At 36.5% G+C, this 26687-nt stretch overlaps 1 protein-coding gene across 4 annotated transcripts in view; it reads left to right on the top strand.

Annotated features, from left to right (window-relative positions):
• The window catches only part of LRBA (LPS responsive beige-like anchor protein), a 759310-nt gene that overhangs the window by 543918 nt on the left and 188705 nt on the right, over nt 1-26687 (top strand). For all 4 annotated transcript variants that reach the window (XM_070386647.1, XM_070386648.1, XM_070386644.1 and 1 more), the window contains exons 43-44: nt 1917-2032; nt 4930-5042. In XM_070386647.1, coding sequence (XP_070242748.1) covers nt 1917-2032; nt 4930-5042 — 229 coding nt within the window. The remainder of the gene's footprint in view (nt 1-1916; nt 2033-4929; nt 5043-26687) is intronic.

The following is a 26687-nucleotide window of genomic DNA, read 5'->3' as shown; positions in this document are numbered from 1 at the left end:
TTCAAAACTTACCATAAGGCCACAATAATCAAAATGTGTGCTATTTATCCAATGATAGGCGTATAAGTTAATGAAACTACATTAAGAATAAAGAAATAAAATAAGCCCTTGCATTTATGGTCAGTTGCTTTTTAACAAAGTTGCCAACACAATTCAATGAGGAAAGGGTAATCTTTAAATAAATACTTCTGTAATGATTGGAAAGTCACATGCAAGAAAATGAATGTCAACACACTGTTCATAAGAATTAGAAAATGGATTTAATCAAAATTTAAAATGTTTGTGCTTTAAATGCATCACTTAAATATATGAAAAGATAAGCCACAGACTGAGAAAATTTTTGTGCATCATATATCTAGTAAAGAAACTGCATCCAGAATGTATAGAGACCTTTTACAACTCAATATAGGATGAAAGAAGCCCCCCGGTTAATGAAGAAAAGATCTGATAGTAATTTCCTCAAAGAAAGTAAATGGCTAAGTAGCACATGAAAAGAAATTCAACCGTGTACATTAAAATGATATCAGTTTATACTCACTAGTATGGCTATAATCAAAACTACCTACAATAGTAAGTTTTGGCAGAGATGTGGAAAAGTTCAAACATCATGCATTGTTTGTTGGAATGTATAATGGAAAACCATTTGGCAGTTTCTCATAAAGTTAAAGTCAGCGTACAGCCCAGCAGTTTCACTCCCAGTAATCTACCCCAAAGAAGTACAACCATATGTTTATCAAAGACATATACATGAATGTTCCTAGTAGCATTTTTCATAAAAGCTAAAAAGTGAAATAATTTAAATGTCCATCAGTTGGGGAATGAATTTTTAAAATGTGGTGTATTCTGTATTCATACAATGGAATACTACTTAGCAATCAAAAGAAATGAACTGCTTATACATGCTGCCACAGTGATGAATCTGAAATACATTATGGTTAGTGAAAGAAGCCTAATGCGAAAGATAACATGATGTCTGATTCCATTTGTCTGAAATGTTCAGAAAAGGCAAGTTCATACAGATGGAAGCAGATTGATAGTTGCCTAGAGCTAGGGGTAGAATTAAGCGTTAGTTCTAGATAGGCACAAGGCGACTTGTTGTGGTGATTAAAACATTCCAAAATACATTGTGGTGATAATCGCACAACTCTAGACATTTACTTTAAACGCATTGAATAGTACACTTACATGCATAAATTTTATGGTATGTAAATTACACCTTTGTAAATTAAGCTTGAAAAAAAATAGGTATCTTGTCCTTAGTGGTAGGAAGAACTAGGACAGCATACTTCTCTGAGATTCTGGGCTCCAAATGTATTTAATCCTGCCACCTATTTCCCACTGCTACTTAGTGTTGGTCAGTTATGTCCTTTTGTATTTATATTACATTAAGAAAATAGAAAACTTGGTATATTGTTAGGGTATATAAAAAAATAGTTTCTCTTACCTTTATCCCAACTGATGAATAGACACCTGAAGAGTGAATCCTCTTTCCTCTGTTACAATAGGTATGAAAAACATGATGTTTAAATTAATAATGTACAAATATGTTTTCTTTAAGAGATGACTATAAAAACTGATAAAGATGTGTATACAATTTTATATGTATTTCTTAGTAACTATAATAGCTCTTATACCAGTAAAGCAGTGAATTATTAATCATACTGTTATTAATCAATTTATAGAGCTAGCTATTATAATGGTTTTGTAATGACAGCTTACCTTAATGAATAGAACATGGATAATAGACCTGTGGCTCATCCAAATCATTTGTTTAAGCATTAATTGTAGATTGAAACACCTCTAGTGTTCATTAATATAAATACATCAATTCGAATGAGCCCAGAAGTCATGATTTATTATTGATATAACTAATCTTAAGTTTAAATTGATTCCACATCAAATTCTTTTTCTTGCAGGCGTATCTCATTAGCTAGTCCACGTCAACTTTTTAAAGCTTCTAATATGACCCAGCGATGGCAGCACAGGGAGATTTCAAACTTTGAGTACTTGATGTTTCTCAACACAATAGCAGGTAATTTAAGCCCATATGTTGATTTATTTCAAATGATAAGTTATTAATTGTGCTATTAGATTATTTTGAGTATGCATATGAATGGAGTCATTCTATGTAAAGCTGAAAGCATAAGCAACATACAAAGATGAGGAAAAAATGAAATATAGCTAAAGAATGATTATTAGTATACTGTGTGTGTACATATATTCATAAAGGTATGATGAAAATGAAAACTAAAAAGATTGTGTGGAGACATTCATTATGAAAGATTTTCTCTCAATTTGAGGAATTAACAGTCAATTCACAGGGAAGTTTTTGACAGTTTCTGAACAAATGAGCAATATCAGAGCTGTATGAAAAGTTGGAAGCAGTATGAAGGATAAAGAAGGGTGCAGGGAGTCTCGGTGGAGAGCAAAAGTTAGGAGGCAGTTGCACATAAAAAGTAATGAGGGCCTGCATTAGAGAGGTGACAGTAGGAATTAAAACAAAGGATTAGATAACACAAGAATTTACAAGGTACAAACCATCTGCCATCCAGAGGACTGAATGCTGAGAGTAAATGAGAAGAAAGTGTCAGAAAAGACTTCCAGGCTTCTGTTCTAAATCATGGGGGAAACCGTGGTGCTATTAAAGGAAAAAGAAGGAAAAAATTTGATCTAGAGAAAGATGATGATTTTACTGTGCTAGCAAGGCATACAATATATCAAAAAGATGCTGAAGTACAGAAGGCATTTGGAACTTAGAGAAAGACATTGGGTTTCATCTGCATAGAGACTAATCACCAAGAGATAGAGATGAGATTACCAAGCCAGATGATGCAGAAAGCAGTGAGATAAGGTCTGGGGCCTGCTCTTGAGCAGGACAAAAAGAAAGAGGAAAGTTGTTAAGGAAGAGAAGAGGATCAGTGATCCCAGAAATTATAGATTTAGTAGGAGAACTAAGTTGAAACAAATGGCTTGAGACATAACGGGAGAGGAAGAGGGAAAAGTGTAGGCCTCTGTATCAAATGTGATTCAGAGGTGAGGGGGAATTCAGAATGAATACAGGTCATGCATTAGGCTTTAGCATCTCAGAACCTACAAGTTACTTTATAGGAGTTCATTTTCAAAATAAACAAAAGAGTTTAAGGACTGAATGGCTGGAGATTAAATGAGAACCTTAGGTGTAGATTGGGCTTTCCTGGTGGCTCAGATGGTAAAGAATCTGCCTACGATTCAGGAGACCCCGGTTCAATTCCTGGGTTGGGAAGTTCCCCTGTAGAAGGGATAGGCTATTCTTGGGCTCCAGTATTCTTGGGCTTCCCTGGTGGCTCAGATGGTAAAGAATCTGCCTGCAGTGCGGGAGACCTGGATCTTACCTGGGCTGGAAAGATCTCCTAGAGGAGGGCATGGCGACTCATTCCAGTATTCTTGCCTGGGGAATCCCCCTGGACAGAGGAGCCTGCTGGGCTACAGTCCATAGGATTACAAAGAGTTGGACACGACTGAGTGACTAAACACAGGCATTCAGTAGTTATATATTGAATTTAACTTAATTAACAAGAGTCTGTTGACGATGAGCAGGTATGTACTCTTTTATTGTAGGTACAATAAACTTGATTATTTAAGCATATAGGATAACAAAAGTATTTTATTGTTTACTGATGGTAAGATCTCAATCAGAAGGAGAGAAAAATGCAAGAGAAAAGGGATATCAAAATAGGCTGCTTTTTGCTACTAAGTTCATTTATTTTTTTCTGGGAGAAATTAAAACTGACAGAAATATGAAGTGTGATAATTACATCTGAATTAAAATTATCTTATTATTCATATTTTGTAAGACTGTTTCCAGGCCTCAAGCTTATGATGAATAGAATGAAATAAAATGCTAAAAACATCAAATCATGAGGAAGGCTTAGATACCGAGAATCTGTGTGGAGAGCTAGTGTAATACTCAGCTGTATGTTGATATGACATCCGTATATATTTGAGAACTGGGAAAGAAAGAAGGGGATAGAATACACTGTAAGAAAGGAATTCAAGCAATATTAATATATTTATCTCCCTTATGTTAGCCATAAAAGTTTGTTCACATTAAATCTAGCTAAATATAGGTTATAGACTAATAAAATGGTGGGGGCAGTGTTTTTACTTTGGAAACAGTGATGTCACCTACTGAACCTGCCTCCCTAAAGTGATATTCAGAAAGCTGCTGTTTCTACATGGATGGGCTACCTCACCCTTTGCTTTATTCATATTGTTAATAGACCCGAATGTGTCATTGAATGTCTTTGATTTAGAAGAAGCATAGAAGATTGTGTGGCATCATTTGGGAATTAAATAAGCAGCCTCGATGATGCCATGAATTATATTCAAAGGGGCATAGAATTTGAAAGCTTTCACAGGAATTTCAGAGTTATTTAGAATAACCTCATCATTTTACAGGTGACTAATGAATGCCCACAGGGGTTAAGTCACTTGAACTTGGTTTATTAGTTGGTTGGTTGATTGGTTAGTTAATTAATGGCAGAGAAAGGATTCTGGTTTTGAAAAACTCTTATGTGATAGGAAATTGTTTTTTAAATTCTTAGTGAAGATTATTTTTGTTTCAATTAATACAAATAGCTGTGGAATTTATAAGAACATTAGCATGGGTACAGAGCATCTAGATTTAAATATAGTTCAACCATTGCGAGTTCCATGATTTGGGGCAAGTTACATAAACTTTTGTGCCTCACTTTTCTATTTATAAAATGGGGTGATCCTATTTTCATAGAGTTATTGTGAAAATTAAATGAAATAATGAATAAATGATAGCACTGGGAACAGTGTTTGGCACTCAGAAATTGTTGTTCTTGTTATTTTTAATAAAATATATTCCAGAATGTTTATCATCTTACTATTCTAAATTAAGAATGACTTTTTTCTCTCTTCTAGGACGGACTTACAATGACTTAAATCAGTATCCTGTGTTTCCATGGGTCATTACTAATTATGAATCGGAAGAACTGGATCTTACTTTGCCAAGTAACTTCAGAGATTTGTCCAAGGTAATTTCTTAGTTCATCTGAAATACTATGTGTAAAATATTATATATTATCTTGCATATAAAAAGAAATCTGATTATCTTTATTTTCACAACACCTTAAAAAACTTTTTAATATAACTTTAATATATTTATCTTTTAAATGTATTTTCATTATTCTCAAATTTAAAAGAGAAATTTAATATGCATGATAACCTTGATGGCAATTAAATTTTGAATTCCACAAATTCAGTACTTAAACCTTTCTTGGCTTATCATTGACTACAGAATGCTTCTTTCTTACCTCCATACTTTGCTTCCTCTGCCTTGAACATTCGTCTCTGCTCTGTGAATGGCTGACCCTCTCAGCCCTTCAGGACCACTACCTCATAGTGACTGTTACAGATCCCTTCCTCTGTCAAAGCATCTGAAATGACCTGCATTTCACATATTCTTTTACCTCGTTGTTTTGGTTCTTCTTGTGTCATTGTTCACCATTATTTCCCTTTTGCCAAGTAGAGAGCGTGTATTATTAAGTACAATAAATGTATTAAGTGAATTAAATAATAAAATATACATGACATTTCCTCCAAGTTCTAAAAAGTTAATTTTAACTGTATTACATTTTAAAATGTGAAACACATACATAAGAAAACAAAAACTACCCCTAATTTACCACATATATTGATACACAATGGTTATTATATAAACCTTTCTCATATCTTCAAGTATCATTAAGAATTTTCCTTTTTGGTCATAAATTATCAATAAATGGAATACCCTGAATCATTTTTTATTACAAAATGAGGTTATATGCCTCTTTTTTTCTTTTTAACTTTTTATAATGGAGAATTCCAAGCATATACAAAAGGAGACCAAACAGAATAATAATAAGTAGACAAAACAGGTGCATTCTCATGTATCAATCACTGTACTTCACTAATTATCACCTTGTAGTTCCTCTTATTTTATCTTTACTCTCATTTTCTCTCCCCTTTCCCATATTACTTTGAAGCAAATTTCAGACAGCATATCATTCCATTCATAAATATTTCAGTATATACTTTTAAAAACTTTGCAGAGCACAACCATAATCCCATTAGTAAACTTAAAAATATTAACAATACTTTCTTAATATCATCAAATAGCCAGTAGGCTTTCAAAATTGTATTTAGTTTGTTTATTCCAGTCAGGATCCAACAAGAACCACACATTGCATTTAAGTCTGTTTATTCTGTGGAATTCTCTTTCATCTTTTTTCCCTCCCCTGATTTTTTAGTTGAAGAAGTATATTGTCTTGTAGATTTTTTCATAGTGTGGATTTTGCTTATTGCATCTGTGTGGCATAATCTACAGGTTTCATTGTCTCCTATATTCCTTGTAAATTGGTAGTTGATTCCAGAGGTTTATAGAATTCAGATTAGGTTTTTTTTAGCAAAACTGCTTCATAGGAAACTTGTGCACTCTTCTGTCAAAGGACATGTAATATATAATTTGCTATTTTTATAATTTTATTTACTGTGGCTGTGCTGAGTCCTCGTTGCTGCGTGCGCTTTTCTCTAGTTGCGGAAAGTGGGCGCTGCTCTTTTCCTGGTTCCTGGGCTTCTCATTGCAGGGGCGTCTCTTGTGCAGCACGAGCTCTAGGGCACAAGCGCCTCAGTAGCTCAAGCACACGGGCTCGGTCGTTGTGGCTCCCAGGCTCTGGAGCACAGGGAGAAGGGTTTTGGTGCTTGGGCTTAGTTGCCCCACAGCATGTGGGATCTTCGAACTAGGGATGGAACCTGTGCCTCCTGCATTAGCAGGCGGATTCTTCATCACTGCGCCAGCAGGAAACCCCTCTAATTTACTTTTCTTTTGTCATGTTTAATGCCAGAACTCATTAGTTCAGTAGGCATTGCAAAATCATGGTATTTAAATTCTATCACTTTTATTTCATGTATTATTTGGGACCATTTTCTAAAGAGATGACATCCCTTCATCTGTTAAGTTTTTCAATGGTACATAACATTGGAAAGGCAGGATAAACATTTCTTTATATATATCAGTTTTTAAAACAATGAATTGGTTCCCAGCACCCTCCAAAGAAACCTAATTTAAAAATATTTATCTTTATGAATTTGTACACAAAACTGAAGTGGTTTTGATGTTTCAACCCACTGCAGTTAGTATTTTCATTGATGATCACTTGTTCCTGCTTTGATCACGGGGAGTTTCTTCAAGTTGTTCCTGCATTGTTTTGATACAGTCTTAGTAGTCTGAAAACTTCCATGATCTCTGATATAACAAGGTGCTTTAGTCTTAACCCTCACATTTTCTGGCCCAGTTCTCATATTTAGTATCATTTATTTCTTTAAGGAGCCCTAGTGGGAGTCCTTTTCCAGGGAAATGTTTGTGAAACACACAGTTGGGCCCACTGTCCTTGTCGCAGGTACATGCTCATCACGCAGTCGTGTTCGACTCTGTGACTGTAGCCTGTCAGGCTCCTCTGTCCATGGGATTTTGCAGGCACGAGTACCGGAGTGGGTTGCCATTTCCTATTTCAGGGTTGCTGCTAGATTTGTCTTTGTTTCTAGCCCCTTCCGAAAGATCTAGGAAAGAAAAACTAAGATGAAGTACTTCATGAGTTGAAACTGATTCCTCCAGTTAAATTTAGGAGCATGAAAAATTTAGAAGCGAAAAATATTCCTTTTATGTAAAAGGAACACTGTACCCCTGCTCCCATCTGTTCAGACGGTCAGAAAGTCCAGTCTTTTTCCTAAAACTCTTAGAAATTTCTACCAATACCTGAAGAATGTTTATATATTCTACAGATCTAACCTGGAGGTTCTTTGCTGCCTTTCCCCTGCCTGTTCCCCGAGCCCCTGTTGCTCCCTTATCCTTCTAGGTCACTCTGGAGTTCTCAGAACATGAGACTTCTTCTTTCTAAGATTGTACATAGTCCCTTCCCTTAACTCTTTTAAATCTGTTTTAGGCTCTAGTGAAGTATTTAAGTAAAGCTTTACTGAGTACCCAATCACATCAGAAGTACAGGCTCTAAGCAATTTATAGTCTCAGTCTGAGGATCACTGCCTACTCTCCACAGATTACCACAAGATAGGCTCTAATTTACTCACAGTATCCATGTCCTCCACGCAGAATGCAAGGATTTCCCCTTTTTTGATGTCGAAGGAAGAGTGTTCCCTTCTTTGCCTGTCTCAGGTGTACCCTCTTGTCCTGGCTTGACAATATTAGGAATATCCAGGAGTAACTTCATCTGCATCCACAGGGTACAGTCTGCTTCTCTACACAGTCTAGTTGAAGTAGTCACCAGGGGTGTCAGCACGAAGGTGAAGATTTTTGTCATGACAGCAGTGGTGTGTAGGTCCTAGCCTTTGCCTGTTTGATCAGCACCTCTCTGCCTCTGCCCCATACCTCTGCTATAGTCATCTGATCCTATGTTGCTTCATGTTCTCTTTCACCTTTGCTGCCTTTGCTATTGCTTTTGTACTTGTGCAGTACTCTCTATATTCTTCTTTTCTAATGCATTACATAATTTATTATAATTTTACATGTTCTTCTCTGTGTTTCCTATTAAGGGAAATCATTGAATAGAAAGATTTAGTTCTTTTAATTTCTCTATTTTTGGTGCCTGGTATAGTACTTCAGTTCACTTCAGTTCAATCGCTCAGTCGTGTCCAGCTCTTTATGACTCCATGAACTGCAGCACTCCAGGCCTCCCTGTCCATCAACAACTCCCAGAGTCTACCCAAACCCATGTCCATCGAGTCAGTGATGCCATCAAACCATCTCATCCTCTATCGTCCCCTTCTCCTCCTGCCCTCAATCTGTCCCAGCATCAGGATCTTTTCAAATGAACTTAGTATTTAGGTATAGTACTTAGAACTAAGAAATTGGTTCAGTTCGGTTCAGTCGTTCAGTTGTGTCCAACTCTTTGTGACCCCATGAACTGCAGCATGCCAGGCCTTCCTGTCCATCACCAACTCCTGGAGCTTACCCAAACTCATGTCCATTAAGTTGGTGATGCCATCCAGCCATCTCATCCTCTGTTGTCCCCTTCTCCTCCTGCCCTCAATTTTTCCCAGCATCAGGGTCTTTTCAAATAAGTCAGCTCTTCGCATCAGGTGGCCAAAGTATTGGAGTTTAAGCTTCAACATCAGTCAATCCAGTGAACACCCAGGACTGATTTCCTTTAGGATGGACTGGTTGGATCTCCTTGCAGTCCAAGGGACTCTCAACAACACCACAGTTCAAAAGCATCAATTCTTCGGCACTCAGCTTTCTTCACAGTCCAACTCTCACATCCATACATGACTACTGGAAAAACCATAGCCTTGACTAGACAGACTTTTGTTGGCAAAGTAATGTCTCTGCTTTTTAATAGGCTGTCTAGGTTGGTCATAACTTTCCTTTCAAGGAGTAAGTGTCTTTTCATGGCTGCAATCACCATCTGCAGTGGTTTTGGAGCCCATGAAAATAAAGTCAGCCACTGTTTCCACTGTTTCCCCATCTATTTGCCATGAAGTGATGGGACCAGATGCCATGATCTTCGTTTTCTGAATCTTGAGCTTTAAGCCAACTTTTTCACTCTCCTCTTTAACTTTCATCAAGAGGCTCTTTAGTTCTTCTTCACTTTCTGCCATAAAGCTAGTGTCATCTGCATATCTGAGGTGACTGATATTTCTCCCAGCAATCTTGATTGAAGCTTGTGTTTCTTCTAGCCCAGCGTTTCTCATGATGTACTCTGCGTATAAGTTAAATAAGCAGGGTGACAGTACACAGCCTTGACGTACTCCTTTTCCTATTTGGAACCAGTCTGTTGTTCCATGTCCAGTTCTAACTGTTGCTTTCTGATCTGCATACAGATTTCTCAAGAAGCAGGAAGGTGGTCTGGTATTCCCATCTCTTCCAGAATTTCCCACAGTTTATTGTGATCCACACAGTCAAAGGCTTTGGCATAATCAATAAAGCAGAAATAGATGTTTTTCTGGAAATCTCTCATTTTTTTGATGATCCAGTGGATGTTGGCAATTTGATCTCTGGTTCCTCTGCCTTTTCTGAAACCAGCTTGAACATTTGGAAGTTCACGGTTCATGTACTGTTGAGGCCTGGCTTGGAGAATTTTGAGAATTTCTTGACTAGCGTGTGAGATGAATGCAGTTGTGAGGTAGTTTGAGCATTCTTTGGCATTGCCTTTCTTTGGGATTGGAATGAAAACTGACCTTTTCCAGTCCTGTGGCCACTACAGTGCAGCACTTTCACAGCATCATCTTTCAGGATTTGAAAGAGCTCAACTGGAATTCCATCACCTCCACTAGCTTTGTTCATAGTGATGCTTCCTAAGGCCCACTTGACTTTGCATTCCAGGATGTCTGGCTCTAGGTGAGTGATCACACCATCGTGATTATCTGGGTCGTGAAGATCTTTTTTGTCCACTTCTTCTGTGTATTCTTGCCACCTCTTCTTAATATCTTCTGCTTCTGTAGGTCCATACCATTATTGTCCTTTATTGAGCCCATCTTTGCATGAAATGTTCCCTTGGTATCTCCAGTTTTCTTGAAGAGATCTTTAGTCTTTCCCATTCTGTTGTTTTCGTCTATTGCTTTGCATTGATCGCTGAAGAAGGCTTTCTTATCTCTCCTTGCTATTCTTTGGAACTCTGCATTCAAACGGGTATATCTTTCCTTTTCTCCTTTGCTTTTCTCTTCTCTTCTTTTCACAGCTATTTGTAAGGCCTCCTCAGACAGCCATTTTGCTTTTTTGCATTTCTTTTTCTAGGAGATGCTCTTGATCCCTGTCTCCTGTACAATGTCACGAACCTCCGTCCATAGTTCATCAGGCACTCTGTCTGTCAGATATTGTCCCTTAAATCTAATTTTCACTTCCACTGTATAATCATAAGGGATTCGATTTAGGTCATATCTGAATGGTCTAGTGGTTTTCCCCACTTTCTTCAACTTATGTCTGAATTTGGCTATAAGGAGTTCATGATCTGAGCCACAGTCAGCTCTCACTGTTGATTTTGCTGACTGTATAAAGCTTCTCCAACTTTGGCTGCAAAGAATGTAATCAGTCTGATTTTGGTATTGACCATCTGGTGATGTCCATGTGTAAAGTCTTCTCTTTTGTTGTTGGAAGAGGGTGTTTGCTATGACCACTACATTCTCTTGGCAAAACTCTATTAGCCTTTGCCCTGCTTCATTCTGTACTCTAAGGCCAAATTTGCCTGTTACTCCAGATGTTTCTTGACTTCCTACTTTTGCATTCCAGTCCCCTATAATGAAAAGGACATCTTTTTTGGGTGTTAGTTCTAGAAGGTCTTGTAGGTCTTCATAGAACCATTCAACTTCAGCTTCTTCAGCATTACTGGTCGGGGCATAGACTTGGATTACTGTGATATTGATTGGTTTGCCTTGGAAACGAACAGAGATCATTCTGTCGGTTTTGAGATTGCATCTAAGTACTGCATTTCGGACTCTCTTGTTGACTGTGATGGCTACACTATTTTTTCTAAAGGATTCCTGCCCACAGTAGTAGATATAATGGTCATCTGAGTTAAATTCACCCATGCCAGTCCTTTTTAGTTCACTGATTCCTAAAATGTTGAAGTTCACTCTTGCCATCTCCTGTTTGACCACTTCCAATTTGCCTTGATTCATGGACCTAACATTCCAGGTTCCTATGCAGTACCTCTCTTTACAGCATCAGACCTTGCTTCTATCACCAGTCACAACCACAGCTGGGTGTTGTTTTTGCTTTGGCTCCATCCCTTCGTTCTTTCTGGAGTTATTTCTCCACTGATCTCCAGTAGTATATTGGGCATCTCCTGACCTGGGAGTTCATCTTTCAGTATCCTATCTTTTTGCCTTTTCATACTGTTCATGGGGTTTGCAAGGCAAGAATACTGAAGTGGTTTGCCATTTCCTTCCCCAGTGGACCACATTTTGGCAGACCTCTGCCATGACACCCATGACCCATCCGTCTTGGGTGGCTCCACATATAATGGCTTAGTTTCATTGTGTTAGACAAGACCGTAATCCATGTGATCAGATTGGCTAGTTTTCTGTGCTTGTGGTAAGAAGTTGTAGAAGTTTGTATATCTCCTGTTTCACTTTTAAAGGAGAGTTTTTATTTTCATTAGAAAACCTTATTGTTTTGGTTCTAGGATGAGTATGTAGAATATAGAACAAAACGGAAACAATCCTATTCAAAAATTGGTGAGGAGTTTTACTCGGCAGTTCTTCAAAGAAGTTATAGTGATAGCCAATGAGCAGATGAGAAGGTGTTCAAACACTACTTGATGTTTAGAAAATGTGTATCAAAACCACAGTGAGATACCACTTCACACCCAGTACTATGGCTTTAATTAAAAAATAAATAAACCTAACATAACAAGTATTGGTAAAGATTTGGAGAAATTGGAACCCATGTGCACTGCTGGTAGGAATGTAAACTTGTAAATCTGATGTGGAAAAAAGTATGGCAGTTCCTTCAAAATAAGAAAAATGGAATTACCTTAAGATCCAGTTAGTCTGCTTTTTAAATATGATTTCACTTACTTTTGACTGTGCTGGGTCTCTGTTGCTGCGCGGACGTCTCTGCAGTTGCGGTGAGCGGTGGCCGCCCTCTGGGTGCGGGGCGCAGGTTTCCCACGTGCCGTGACTTCTCTTGTTGCAAAGCACCGGCTCCAGTAATTGTGGCACCTAGGCTCTGGAGCACAGGGTCAGTAGTTTACCGCAGGGGCTTAGTTGCTCCATAGCAAGTAGGATCCTCCCAGATCAGGGATGGTACTCGCATCTCCTGCATTGGCAGGCAGATTCTTTACCCCTGAGCCACAGGGAAGACCCCAGCTATTCCAGTTTTGAGTATGTACCCAAGAGAAAAGCTGAGACTTGAAGAGGTATTTGTATACCCATTTTCATATTTATGGAATTATTACTTACAGTAACCAAAAGATGATAGCAGTCCAAGTATCCATTGATGGGTTAGTGGATAAACAGAAGGTGGTATACATATACAGGGGAATATTGTTCACCCTTAACCGAGGGGGGGACCTCTGACATGTGCTGCAATGTGGATGAACCTTGAAGACATCATGCTAAGTGAAACAAGACATTCACAAAAGGACAACTATTGTATGATTTCACTCATATGAGGCATTTAGAAGAGTTGAGTGTTGTGAGGAATGGAGACTTCTTTAGTGAGTGTAGAGTCTCAGTTTTGCAAAATGAAACAAGTTCTGGAGATAGGTGGTGATGGTTGCCTGACAACCTGAGTGTACTTAATGCCACTGAACTGTACACGTAAAAGTGGTTAAAATGATAAATTTCATGTTACGAATATTTTACCACAATTTAAGAAAAAAAGAAAAAGGAGGCCAGTAGAGGAGGAAAAAGAGTTGGTTAGTAAACTCAAAACAAAATAGAAGTTTGAAAAAGCACCTGCATGTTTCTGCTTTTGCTTCCCTTTGACCTCCTTTGAGAACATGCCCTAGTTAACTAGCTGGGGGGTCAAGACTGACACATGGAGGATGGCTGAGCTGTGCGAGCTGAGGCCAGCCCACACCAGGCAGCTGACCACAGACTCAGGAGCAGGCACAGTCATGAGCAGCCAGATGTGGCCCAGATAGCAGAAGTTCCCTGGTGCCCCACTGACTGTGAGGAATAATAGATAGAGAAATGTTTTCTTATTTTTTCGGGGTGTGGGGCGAGGAGAGGGGAGTTCTTTAAAGAAAACGAAAAAAGGAAAGTCTTACGTACATTTGGGTGCTGAATTTGTTCTAAAACCCTGTGTGTTTCACTGGAACCGAAGAACTCTCTTGGCTAATAAAAATGAGGACTGTATTTGACTTGTGCAATGGACCACGCAGTAGATCAATAGTGAAGACTTGACAGCTCTTTACTTCTCAGACTGTTACATCCCACTGTCTCTCCTTTATTTGAATTTTATGTGTGGAAAAGTAAAAATCTCATTTTTCATTAAGTTGTTAAAATATAAAATTTGCTTCACAAAATAAATTAAATATATACCCTTTCTCGACATCTAGAAGAACTCCCTTCTTTTCTGTAAACTCAGTCCTCCAGTTTGAACTTCTGTGTGAGCACATAGCTTAAGAGGCTTTGTGCTTGGGGGGCTTTTTGTGGGCTCTTTTAAGGTGCAGTGAGTAGTTGGATGGATTGTGGGCCAGGAGCATGTTCACTTCTGGATGGAACAGGCTGTAATGGTGAAAGGTGGGAGGCTGTTTGGATTTTCCTGCCGAGGTTGTATTCCTCTCCTCTGCTGTCGCTGGACTGGGCAAGCGCTCCCGCCCCGTTCGCGTGTCCTGCCGCTTCTTGCCAAAGGGCTGTTCACTGACCCCTATCTTTGTTCTCTATCCCACTAACAGTCTTACGTGGCCAGAAGAAAGCCTTCAAAACAATTTTTTTGAAGTAGGCCCTATGAATTTTTTCATTATGAGAATCCAATGAAATGGTATCAGCAAAATGCAGTTATTACTTGCCAGCTAAACAGAATCTTTTATTAAAATTGAATCTTATTTGTATGTTACAGCTGTTTCTAAGGAACTTGCCAAGTAGTTTTGCTGGATGTGTAAAATGCTGTTTTAACTAATGCCTTTATAACTTATCTCTGTATGTGATAAATAAGGTATTTTAATGCCCCACTAAAGGACCAATAGTAATTTTGCTTTTTTTATTTTGTTATATTAAAAGTAAGAAGGGGAGGGGAGTTCAGAACCAAAGCAAAAGAGTCATTTTCATTACCATCTGTCCATAAATGTCCATATCCACTATATAGAGACATAAAAATATCATTTTTTTGATTTAGTGCGTTTAATTGTAGGAGTATCCATTTTTATATTATAAGAGATTTTGTGAAAGAATTGCTTTTTGTGCTGACAAAGGAATATTTATAAAGAGTGTTTTCAACAAGAGCTGAACAGCACATATTGTATAGCCAACAGTGGTGTGATTAGCAGAGCTGGAAGAAGTGGGGAGCTCTAATACTCAACCACATAAGTTACAACTAACATCTCCTCTCCTATAAAGCAGCAGTAATTCAAATGCTAGAAAAGTCTTTCAAGATCGTGAAAATGGAATTCTACTCATACTAATTGATTTCATTAACTATTGATGGAAATAAGTGAGTTTGGACTTACATTATTTTAAGTAAAATAATCAAGCATATATGATATTTGAAAATTGTACTCAGTGTATATAAAATTGTTTATAAATTGTATCTCATTCCTATTGATATTAAGGTCTGCCACAATGTTTCCAGTGTGATTCCATTTTTAAGTATCTGTGTATAGACATATTTTCAGGAGTGTGTCACATACATAAAATGAGCTGTATCTGTAAGAAAAATGATTATAATAGAATTATATGCCTGGAGAAGGAAATTGCAACCCCCTCTAGTATTCTTGCCTGGAAAATCCCATGGACAGAGGAGCCTGGCGGGCTGCAGTTCATGGGGTTGTAAAGTGTCAGACATGCCTGAGTGTGCACACACATACACATACACTGTCACACACACACAAATGTGCGTGCACATGCGTGCGCTCTCTTTCTCTCTCTGCATTATGAGGAGACACCATAGCAGAACACTTTGAGTTCTGCATTCAGAGCTGCTTTGAAGGTGTCATCCACTTAGTATGAATAGAATGCCAGATTTCTATTTAAAAAGTAGATATATAACATATATGCACATATGCAACTGAATCACCTTGCTGTGCACTTGAAACATTGTTAGTCAACTATACATCAATAAAATGCATATATTAAGACAAATATTAGAATTATATGGAAGTTTTCCCATAGTATACGTTTAGCAAATACTACTGCTGCTGCTGCTAAGTCTCTTCAGTTATGTCCAACTCTGTGCGACCCCATAGACAGCAGCCCACCAGGCTCCCCCAACCCTGGGATTCTCCAGGCAAGAACACTGGGGTGGGTTGCCATTTCCTTCTCCAATGCATGAAAGTGAAGTCGCTCAGCTGTGTCCCACTCTTGGCAACCCCATGGGCTGTAGCCCACCAGGCTCCTCTGTCTATGGAATTCTCCAGGCAAGAGTACTAGAGTGGGTTGCCATTTCCTTCTCCTTAGCAAATACTACTATATGTTAAAATAAACTTGTGAAATTGAAGAAAACATTGTGTGCAAAGCTTAAATTAAATCATAAACAGGTCTTATCCTTATTCTTAAGTGGATAATATAGCCTGACTATCTTTTTTAAATGAATTGAATTATTTATGCATATTTATATCCATTTAATGTCCCCAAAGTTTTGATATGAAACTACAATTTTATTTGGTAATCTTGTCCATGTTTTACAGGAATTCTCTTTCTGAAGCTGAATTAATATAATTAACAGTCTTTCTTCTGTATCATTTTTCTGATCATTATCTTTAGAAAGAAAAGTTCTAAGACAGAGAATGTAAAAAATGTCCTTTTGAAGGAATTCAATTTTATATATGGTATTTCCTTATAATAATTGCAATATAATATTGTCAATCTGTTAAGATCAAATCTATTTTAGTTTGAAAATGTGAGGAAAATTTATTATTTTCTTCTATTGAGAAACTCCTCATTTAACATAATGCTTTAATCTTTTAAAGCTGAAAAAAAGTAGAAATCAGTTTTGAAGTTGTTTTTTTCTTCCAGTTTCCCTGTTGTTTCATCACCAGTCTAAAATTCTGACTGATGAGAAGAGAGATCTAACCATGCATAAACTTTGGAGTGACATTAATCCATATTTTACAAATGCACACTGAGTTTAGTTTTATTTTGACAGCCTCCTTGAAAGAGACAAGAATATTTTCTTTTTGTCTTTTCTTTATAAGAAGTTATAATCAGGGCAGGAATATATTTACAAAATGTCATACCATAAAAACAAATTATAATAGCTGTTGTTTCAGTACCAGAGATTTCATGGTGGATTAATAAGATTTTTTTGTGCTGTTATTACTTTTTTTCCTTAGTAGGAGATTGTGTAAGCCAATTTTCTAAGTGAGGAAAATGAAAATAATCAGGTGCAATAATTTCTCTTCTAATTGATAAAGATAGTTATTTTGGAATATTTAATGTATATACCTGGATGAAAGTGAAAGTTCCTAAGTCTTGTCTGACTCTTTGCAACCCCATGGACTATACAGTCCATGGAATTCTCTAGGCCAGAATATAGGAGTGGATAACCCTTCCCTTCTCCAGGGGATCTTCCCAACCCAGGGATCGAACCCAGGCCTCCCTCTTTGCAAGCAGATTCTTTACCAGCTGAGCCACAAGGGAAGCCCAAGAATATAGGAGTAGGTAGCCTATCCCTTTTCCAGTGGATCTTCCTGACCCAGGAATCAAACTGGGGTCTCCTGCATTGCAGGCGGATTCTTTACCAACTGAGCTATCAAAGAAGTCCATATATCTGAATGCCTATTCAAAAAAACAAGTATTTTGTTAGATTGAAATGCAGTAGATAGACCAGCCATTTCCAAATGAAGTCTTGCAAATGCAAACTCAGCTATAAGAACATCCCACTTTGGAGTGTATTACATATGTTAATTCTTTTAACCCTCACAAAGACCTTCTAAGATAGGTAGTATTATTACTATCTTTTATAGGAGCAGAAATTGATACACTGTGAGGTTAAACCAATTGTACAAAGTCACACAGATGGTGGATAGAACCAGAATTTAAACACTGTGCAGTTCACAGCTGTGTGTGTGTGTGTGTGTGTGTGTGTACTGGATAATGGTATAAAGTGACAAATTTCTTGCTGTGAATTTTGGCCCAGACAGCTTGGGAAACACTGCAGTGTGCTATGCTGCTTTCTATGCTTGGCTTCAATTTCTGAGTCTGTTTTAATGTTATATTATCAAGTTGCTTTTCACCTCTTATGCTGAAGTGCATGGTAAGGTGCAGCCAGCATTTTATTGCTCGAAAAGTACTTTTCCCAGTTGCTGCCTCCTGGTGTGTTTGTCCCAGGTTATGCTTCCAGCTTTTTGACCAAACCTGTTTTATGGAAAAGATGAAAAGAGAACACCTGATGTTCCCTGAGCATTCTTTTTTTTTTTTTTTTTCATTTAATGATTATTTATTGAGTAATAGTGTACCGGGGACTCTTAGTTTCTGGAAATTAGATAAAGTCTTCTAAGTTACTCTTCTACTAAAAAATAAACCAAAGATTGGTGAGGGGGAAAGCAGGAATGGTCAAACTATAACCAGTAATTTATAATGGTCAAGCTATAATCTATATTTGTTAGAGCATACATTCTTCAAATGAAGCAAAATGCTGCAAGAGTTCAAGGTAGAGGGAAAAGAAAAATCATGCATTTTAAAAACTTTAGAATGTAAGCACAGTGTGAGTTGTTATTTTGCTTAAGAATCAAGAAAAGCAAATTGCTTTACTCTGGATCAAAGTGTTTCTAAAGAGTAAATTATGAAATAAATGAAGGGATCTGAACAAGGTTGTCCTAAATTTATTCACTTGCTGATTAGTTGCTGTTATTCATCCTTGTATTTATTGTGTTTTCTTCTCTCTTTGTTTAAAGCAAAAGTAGATGACTTCCCCCCTCTCTGTCTCCTTCATATCTCCTACCATCTGGTTGTGTATTTTTATATGTGAGATGTTTCTCCTAACACACACACATAATATACAGCATTCATCCTGACCTGGAATTGACTACTGGACATTTAACTGTTGTTGATCAGACAGCACTTCTTTATCTCTTTAAATTTTAAGTGCTGTTTCTGACAAATGCCAGTCCTTTTAGTGGGCTCTGCAACAGATACACTGGGAATCAATATACCATCTAGATGTCACAGAGGGAGAAGAATACTCTTTTGGTGGGGAGGGGAATATTGTTTTAAGATGATGAGCATTATAACTTTTACTTTATTTTTCTATTTATTGGGCTTCAGTTAAACCAAAGGAACTGAAAGTTAAAACAACTTTATTATATTATAATGGTAAATAGTGGATCCTAAAGCATTTAAATAAAATATAAGTGCAGAGAAAGAAATTAAAATTATCCCACACTTGGCTGTTTTTTATTGGCTGACAAAATATATTAAATATATTTCAAGCTTGGCACTAAATTTGCTGTTATATGCCACATAGATCTTAGAGATTTTGGTTTGAATTACATTCCCTGGCCTTGGGGAGTTTATAGTCCAGTCAGCAAAAAAGAATGATATGGGAAAGTTTAGAATCTTTTTGTAGGATTGTGAGGGAATCCCAAGTACATGCTTTTAAAAAACATTTTATATATGTGCTCTTCTTTAGTCTCTTCAACCACATTCTAATGAATGTGTTATTATCTTTATTTTACACATAGGAAACAGAGGTGTAGTGAGGTTAAGAAACTCTCCAAGGACATAGATTTCCTAATTGTTAAAGGCTAGGATCTGACCTCAGATGTGTCCCTATCACTGAACTGGTAGACTTTTAGGTGTAACTAGAAAGAATAGTTCTGGTTGAACAGTGGCATGTATGTCTACTTCTTTCCAAAATGGGACTACCTTTCCCCTTATCTCAGCAAAAGACTAGAGGTTTACTTTTTGGAGAAATTGCACCAGACAAGTTTCTGATTGGAGAACAGGAAGAACAGCAGAGGGGGAGTTGAAGAGTAAGGAATGGAAAGCAGGAGGATTAACAGAAGGCTTTAAGTACCGAAGGCTGAAGGCCCCCAGACCCCTTTGCTGTCATGATATCAGCACTCCGACAGCCAGGCTTATACCAGCCCCAAAATGTAAGGCGGAAAATTGTGTTACCCTTTGGACATACTGATTGTCTCAATGAAAAGACCTCAAATGTACTGACATTTTAGGGATCCTACTTGGAGCCTATATGATTTTGCTTCCGTAAAAGTCACATTTCTGTTTACACTCAGTGACTGAAGTCAGCGGTTTTGTGCCTCATTCTTAGAAATGAAGATATGACCAAGTACTAGCAAGCATTTAAAGACGGCCTTCAGTGTGAAGGACAGTAGAGACTAAATTGAATAGAACAATAAAAGAAACCAGAAGAAACAAAGACAATTTAAGAAGCAGAAGCCTTAAAAGCAAAACAGAATAAATACCCTAATAGAAAAAAGCTATTGCATTAATAGAAAAAGAAAACATTACTATAGAATGTTGAGAGTAAGTACAGATGCTTTCTAAAAGGGATATCCAAAATGAAAGGGGGTATAGCTTGGAAAGATGAAATTCAGAAACCAAGAAAGTTTTAGATTTAGATAGGCTTGTGTCAGCCTGCCTCCATTTATTAGGAAGGACCGGAAGCAGAGTACTTAATCTGAGGGTCCTGAATAGCAGACTGCTTTTTATATAGTATTTGTTACAATACTGGAGAAAATTTTTCGTGAGTACACTTACCTTTCAAAACTTTAAATTATTACATGTACAGTGTGATATATTTTGTTTAAAATACAGCTGTTTGGCACTTTGCCCATAATTTAAAATTAAGTTTAGCAAAATACGAACATATATAGATGTATATATACACACACATACATACATATGGGGCAATATATTGTGGTGTGTTTAGAGGATTTGCTGCAGTTTTTTTTAACTTAGGACAATAATCCATTGGTTTTGCACAAACAATTTTTTACAATTTGCATCTTTAAATTATTAGTACTGTGTATGGCATTTAAATTATTAGTACTATGTATGGCAGATTTGTTTTTTTTACTAGAAGTTACCTTCTTGTGGAAGTTTTTTAATGACTCTAACAGGGGTTAAGCCTACACTTAGTTTAAGCAACCTTCACTGACATTGTTTTTTTAACATTAGTCAGAAAATGATAAACTGAAGTTACTGAAATGGATTGTGGTTAATATTACTGTCAGGGAGATGAATAATCTTGACATGTACCAGCAACACACTGCCAGTCCAGTAATCCTTCTCAAAGTTAAGTATTTATTCTCAAATCATTGTAAGTTACTGTGGTGTGGAGTGATCATTTATTATTATTTATAAATAAATTGTTTTATTTACATAATGTTACCAGTTTTATCCTATCATACTTCCTGTTTTCTTAGTTTAGAGCTGCGAGTACTAGGGTAGATCCAAGTAAGGAACATATACTTACCATAAACTTGTATGAAAAATTTTTTGAAACACCTTGAAAAAAATTTTAAGTTTGATAAATACTGATATTGTACTTCTAATTTCAGGCTGGGGCATTTTTTTTTAAGAGAGTAAATATAGTAAGAAACCATCTTAAAAAGCCTGCGTACATTTGTAGCTTTATTTATATCCTTGTGTTAACTTTTCATTCTTGTATTTCTCTGTGACAGTAAAAACTTAATTTATGTGAATGTGTAATAGTCTGCTTTTAAAATAAGTAATGTATTAATGTATCTTTTAGTCACATGTCCACATTCCTGTCCAAGTCTTTTATTTTCCAAATCCATTTATTAGAGTAAGCACATTTATTCAACATAAACACTTATTTATAATACCCTGATTATATTAAATGTGTTTAGTCAAATAATTGATTATTAAGCATATTTGGGGCACCATTCACAGGATTATTGCCAAGAGACTGGTAAATTCACATATATATGTATATATTAATATTTGAGAGAATGTCCTACTGAAAAAGTTAAAATCTTCTGATTTTCATTACACACTTTTTCTTACCTGACAATGGTTTGACTTTTCTAAGAACAAATTGTGTCAAACATAATTATTATTACCCTCTGGTATTGTTGCTGCTGGTGCTACTTATTTTTGTCTATATCATGAAAAACCTAGACAGCGTATTGAAAAGCAGAGACATTACTTTGCTGACAAAGGTCTGTGTAGTCAAATCTATGATTTTTCCAGAAATCATGTACGAATGTGGAAGTTAGACCATAAAGAAGGCTGAGCACCAAATAATTGATGCTTTCAAACTGTGGTTCTGGAGAAGACTCTTGAGAGTCCCTTGGACAGTAAGGATATCAAACCAATCAATCCTAAAGGATATCAACCCTGAATATTCATTATAAGGACTGATGTTGAAGCTGAAGCTCCAATACTTTGGCTACCTGATGCAAAGAGCCGACTTATTGGAAAAGACCGTGATGCTTGGAAAGATTAAAGGCAGGAGGAGAAGGGAGTGACAGAGGTTGAAGTGATTGGATGGCATCACTGATTCAATAGACCTGAGTTTGAGCAAACTCTGGGAGATGGTGAAGGACAGGGAAGCCTAGACAGGGAATCCTGGCGTGCTGTAGTCCATAGGGTCGCAAAGAGTCGGACATGACTGAGCGACTGAACAACAGCAACATCATGTATTATAGTTGTGAAATAATAGTTGAGGTTCATTTTTTTTTTTATAAATGGAAGTCCAGTTCTTCCAGTACCACTTGTTGAAAAGACTGTCTTTTCTCATGAATTGTCTGGGAACCTCTATTGAGATTAAATTGGATGTATACGCATAGGTCTATTTCTAGACTTTATCCTGGTCGATAAGCGTAGTCTATCCTTATATCAATAGCACACTGTCTTGTTTACTCTATGTAGTTTTATAGTTAGTCATAATATCAGGTACTCTAGGTTTTCTGGAATCAGCTCGTCAATTCTGCTATTTTGGTTAGGCTTGCGTTTAATTGGTAGGCCATTTTTACCAAAAATTACAGCAATACTGAATCTTTCAATCCACAAATATGGTTTATCTTCCATTCATTTAGGTCTTCTTTAATTTCTGTGTGAGGTTTTGTGGCTTTTTGTGTTGCATGCTAACATTTTTAATTTATCCTTAAAATTTTCATTTTTTTTTCCATTTCAAACTTTTCAAAATTTATAGGAACACAGTTGAATTTTTTTAGATTGACCTTGTGTTTTACAACTTTTGTTTGACTCAACTATTCATACTAGTAGCTTTTTTGTAGACTTTTGGGGACTTCCTACATCTCCACATGAATACTTACTGCATTATATGATGTTGACCATAAGTGCTGAGAGGGCCTTTTCTTTTATCTTATGGGAAAAGCATTTACTCTTTCATCATTAAGTATAATAATAGCTATAGGTTTCATATGTTTCTCTTGTGTTTTTTGGTGTTGTTTTCAGCTTTGTTTCCCTTACTATTTTTCTTTCTACTTGATTTGGATTCAATTTTAATTTCTCTTCCTTTTATTTTTTTAGTATCTTAAAGTGGAAGATTTAAACTATTCCTTTCCAACTTCTTTTTCTTTCTAATACAAGCATTTAATGTTACAGATTTTCCTCAGAACACTGATTTTTGTAAGGTCCAACAGATTTTTATATATTGTGTTTTCATTTTTATTCCATTCAATGTATTTTCTAATTTTCCTAATGACCCATAGATTCTTTGAGTTTCTCATTGACCCATAGATTCTTTAGAAGAGTGTTGTTTCCTTTCCACAGGTTTAAAGGTTTGTCATGTCTTTCTCTTGTTACTTCCTAGTTTAATTCCATTATGATTGGAAAACATACTTTTTTGTGACTTCTATTCTTTTAAGTTAGTTGAAATTTGGTGTATGGCTTAGAACATGATCCACGTTGGGAATATCCTTACTAACTTTATTTTTACCGGAGCACACTTGATTTGCAGTGTTAGCTTCAGGTGTACAGCAAAGTGAATCAGTTGTACATGTACATATATCCTCTCTTGTTTAGATTCTTTCCATATACGCCATCAGAGTGCTGAGTGGAGCTTCCTGTGCTGTACAGTAGGTCCTTATTAGTCATCTGTCTTATGTGTAGTAGTGGGTGTACACCAGTCCAAATCTCCCAGTATATCCCTCCCCCTTTCTCCCCTGGTAACATAAAAGTTTGTTTTCTACATCTGTGACTCTACCTCTGTTTTCTAATTAAGTTCAATTATACCCCTTTTTTAATTAGAAAAAGATAGGATTCCACATAAAAGCAATATCATATGATACTTGTCTTTCTGTGTCTGACTTACTTTACTCAGTATGACAATCTCTAGGTCTTTTCATGTTGGTGCATTATTTCACTCTTTTTTATGACTGAGTAATATTCCTTACTAATTTTTTATCTACTTATTCTGTTGATTACTGAGTGAGAAATGTTGAAGTCTCCAACTCTAATTTTGATTTGTCTGTATCTTCTTTTTCACTTCTTTCATTTTTTGTTATATGTATTTTCAGCATTTGTTTTGGGTACATGTTATGAGTTGAATTATGTCTCCCCAAAAGTTATGTTGAAATCCTAACCCCTAGCATCTGTGGTCGTGACCTTATTTGTAAATAGGGTCTTTGCAAGTGTAATGAAGTTAAGATCATTGAAGTGGGGCTAATTTCAGTATGACTGGTGTTTTCATAAGAAGATGAAAATATTATGGTAAGACAAATGGCAAAGGAGAGAACAGCATGCAGTGATGGAAATAGAAATTGGGAGTTATGTTGCTGCAAGGGAAAGAGTACCTGAGGCCACAAGAAGCTGGACTAGACCGAGAAGGATCCTCCGTTAGAAGCTTCAGAGAGAACGTGGCTCTGCCAATACCTTATTTGAACACTGAACCTCCAGAACAGTGAGACAATGAATTTCTATTAGTTTAAGTCACCCAGTTTGAGGTGCTTTATCATAGGAGCCCTAGGAAACTAAGATAGTGCATACACATTTCAGAGTGCTATGCTTTCTTCATAAACTGTTATCATCTTCATGTAATGTCTCCCATCACACCTATAATAGTCCATGTCCTGAAGTCTACCTTTTCTGATATTTATATAGACATGACAGTGGTTTTTTTTATTATTATTACTTATAGTATCTTTTTCTATCATATTTAAAAACCTGTCTATGACTTTATTTTTTTTAATTCCTTTTTTGTGGGCAACATATAATGCAGTCTTGCTTTTATAGCCATTCTAATAACGTCTACATTTTAGTTGGGGCGTTGAGACCATTTACATTTAATGTAATTTTATATAGTCAGTTTAAATGTATTTTCTTTCCACCTGTTTTTTATCCCTTATATCAGTTCTTTCTGTCTTATCTCCTTTTATCTGTTTTCTTTCAGATTGGGTTGTTTTATGATTCCAGTTTATCTTCACTGTGCCTTGTTATTTATACCTTTAAACAATTTAGTGGTTTCTTTGTGGTTTGAAATATGCATCTTTAACTTGTGATTTCTTTCAGAGGGAATTATTCCATGTGTAGCTAAAGTTTAGGTTTGTCTGTGGCAAGAAGTGAGTTCAGGAGCCTCTCTTGTCACCATTTTGGACCAGATTTTAATGATCCTCATTGTTTCTTTAAGTGTATATATGAGCCTATCTGTGAATAAATAAATTTTGTTATAACAGCATTGAGCCTCTTGGATGTTGTCATTTTCATAATTCCTTTTTTTTTTTAGTTGACCTTGGATTGTTAAGATTTTGGGGGGCTCCTTCCAGGTATTTAGCTCAACACAGGCATTGGATTATCAGATTATTTTAATTGACTTATGTGCCTTTCTCAAACAGACAAATAACTATATTGAAAATCACTTAATATGAAGTATAGCTGAATAATATAGAACTGTGAAGGTGGTGCTATTAAATCTACCAATGTGAGCCTTTGAAATGATTTAGATTCATTTAAGTACAATAAGTAAAATGGAATACTTTCTTTTTCCCAGAATATGTTTATTAAGTTGAAATCATATAGTGGGTTTATGTTTAATGTTACTTGGAAGAGAGCTTGTTTTCAAGGGATTAAAAAATCCTCTGGTACGTAAAAACAAAAAGTGCTTATTTGTTAACTAAAAGCTGTAGTAGTATGCCGATAAAATTTTTTCTCTGTAATATTAAATTAGAGTGTGTGAAGATAAGTACCAAACCATTTCAGCCATATAGCATATGACGAAATACCCTGAAAACTAATGTTGAGTTACAATGCTTATCAGTCTGTTATATTCGTCTTTTAGATAAAAGGGCTGCTACAACTGACACAAAATAGTTGCTACACCCCCGAATGGTGGCAACATTGCTTAAATGATATAGGCTATTCTTTTATTTTTTCTCCTTGTAGGTGGGAAAGGAAGGCAGGTGGTAGAGATGCACAGAATTCACTGGCTTCTTTAAAAAGTTTTAGCAACACAAGGAATTAAAGGCTTTCATTTGGGTTCATAGATATGGATATATAAATACAGAAAAATTAAAGAGAAAAGTAAAAACCAACATTCTAAAGCAACCATACCCCAATAAAGTTAATTTTTTAAAAAAGGAAAGTAAAGCAGTAAACTTTGATGACAGTGCTTATTTTTATGTATTCATTTTTTTTAAATAAGCAATTTTGTCAAGTGTCTTTTCAGTGACCCCAACACAAAATATTCATCCCTCTCCCCCATTTGTGAAACTGTCTGCTCAATACCCACTGTATTATACGTGTATGCATGCTCAGTTGCTCAGTTGTGTCCCACTCTTTGTGACTCCATGAACTATAGCCCCCAGGCTCCTGTGGTAATGGGACTTCTCAGGCAAGAATACTGGAGTGGTTGTCATTTCCTACTCCAGGGGATCTTCCCGGCTCAGGGATCGAACCCAGGTCTCCTGCCTCTCCTCCATTGGCAGGCAAACTCTTTACCACTGAGCCACCTGTGAAGCCCAAGCACATACATTATATAGTTAAGAGTAAAGTATAAATATCATTTTTTTCAAAAGAGCATTTAATCTAAAAGTCCCATGAAAGGATTCCAGTGGTGCTATAGATTCAGCACCAACGCT

This window comes from Bos mutus, chromosome 17 (assembly GCF_027580195.1).
Source record: "Bos mutus isolate GX-2022 chromosome 17, NWIPB_WYAK_1.1, whole genome shotgun sequence".
NCBI classification, from domain to species: Eukaryota; Metazoa; Chordata; class Mammalia; order Artiodactyla; family Bovidae; genus Bos; species Bos mutus.
The sequence above is the reverse complement of the archived record's forward strand: the minus strand, read 5'-3'. Positions and strand labels throughout refer to the sequence as shown.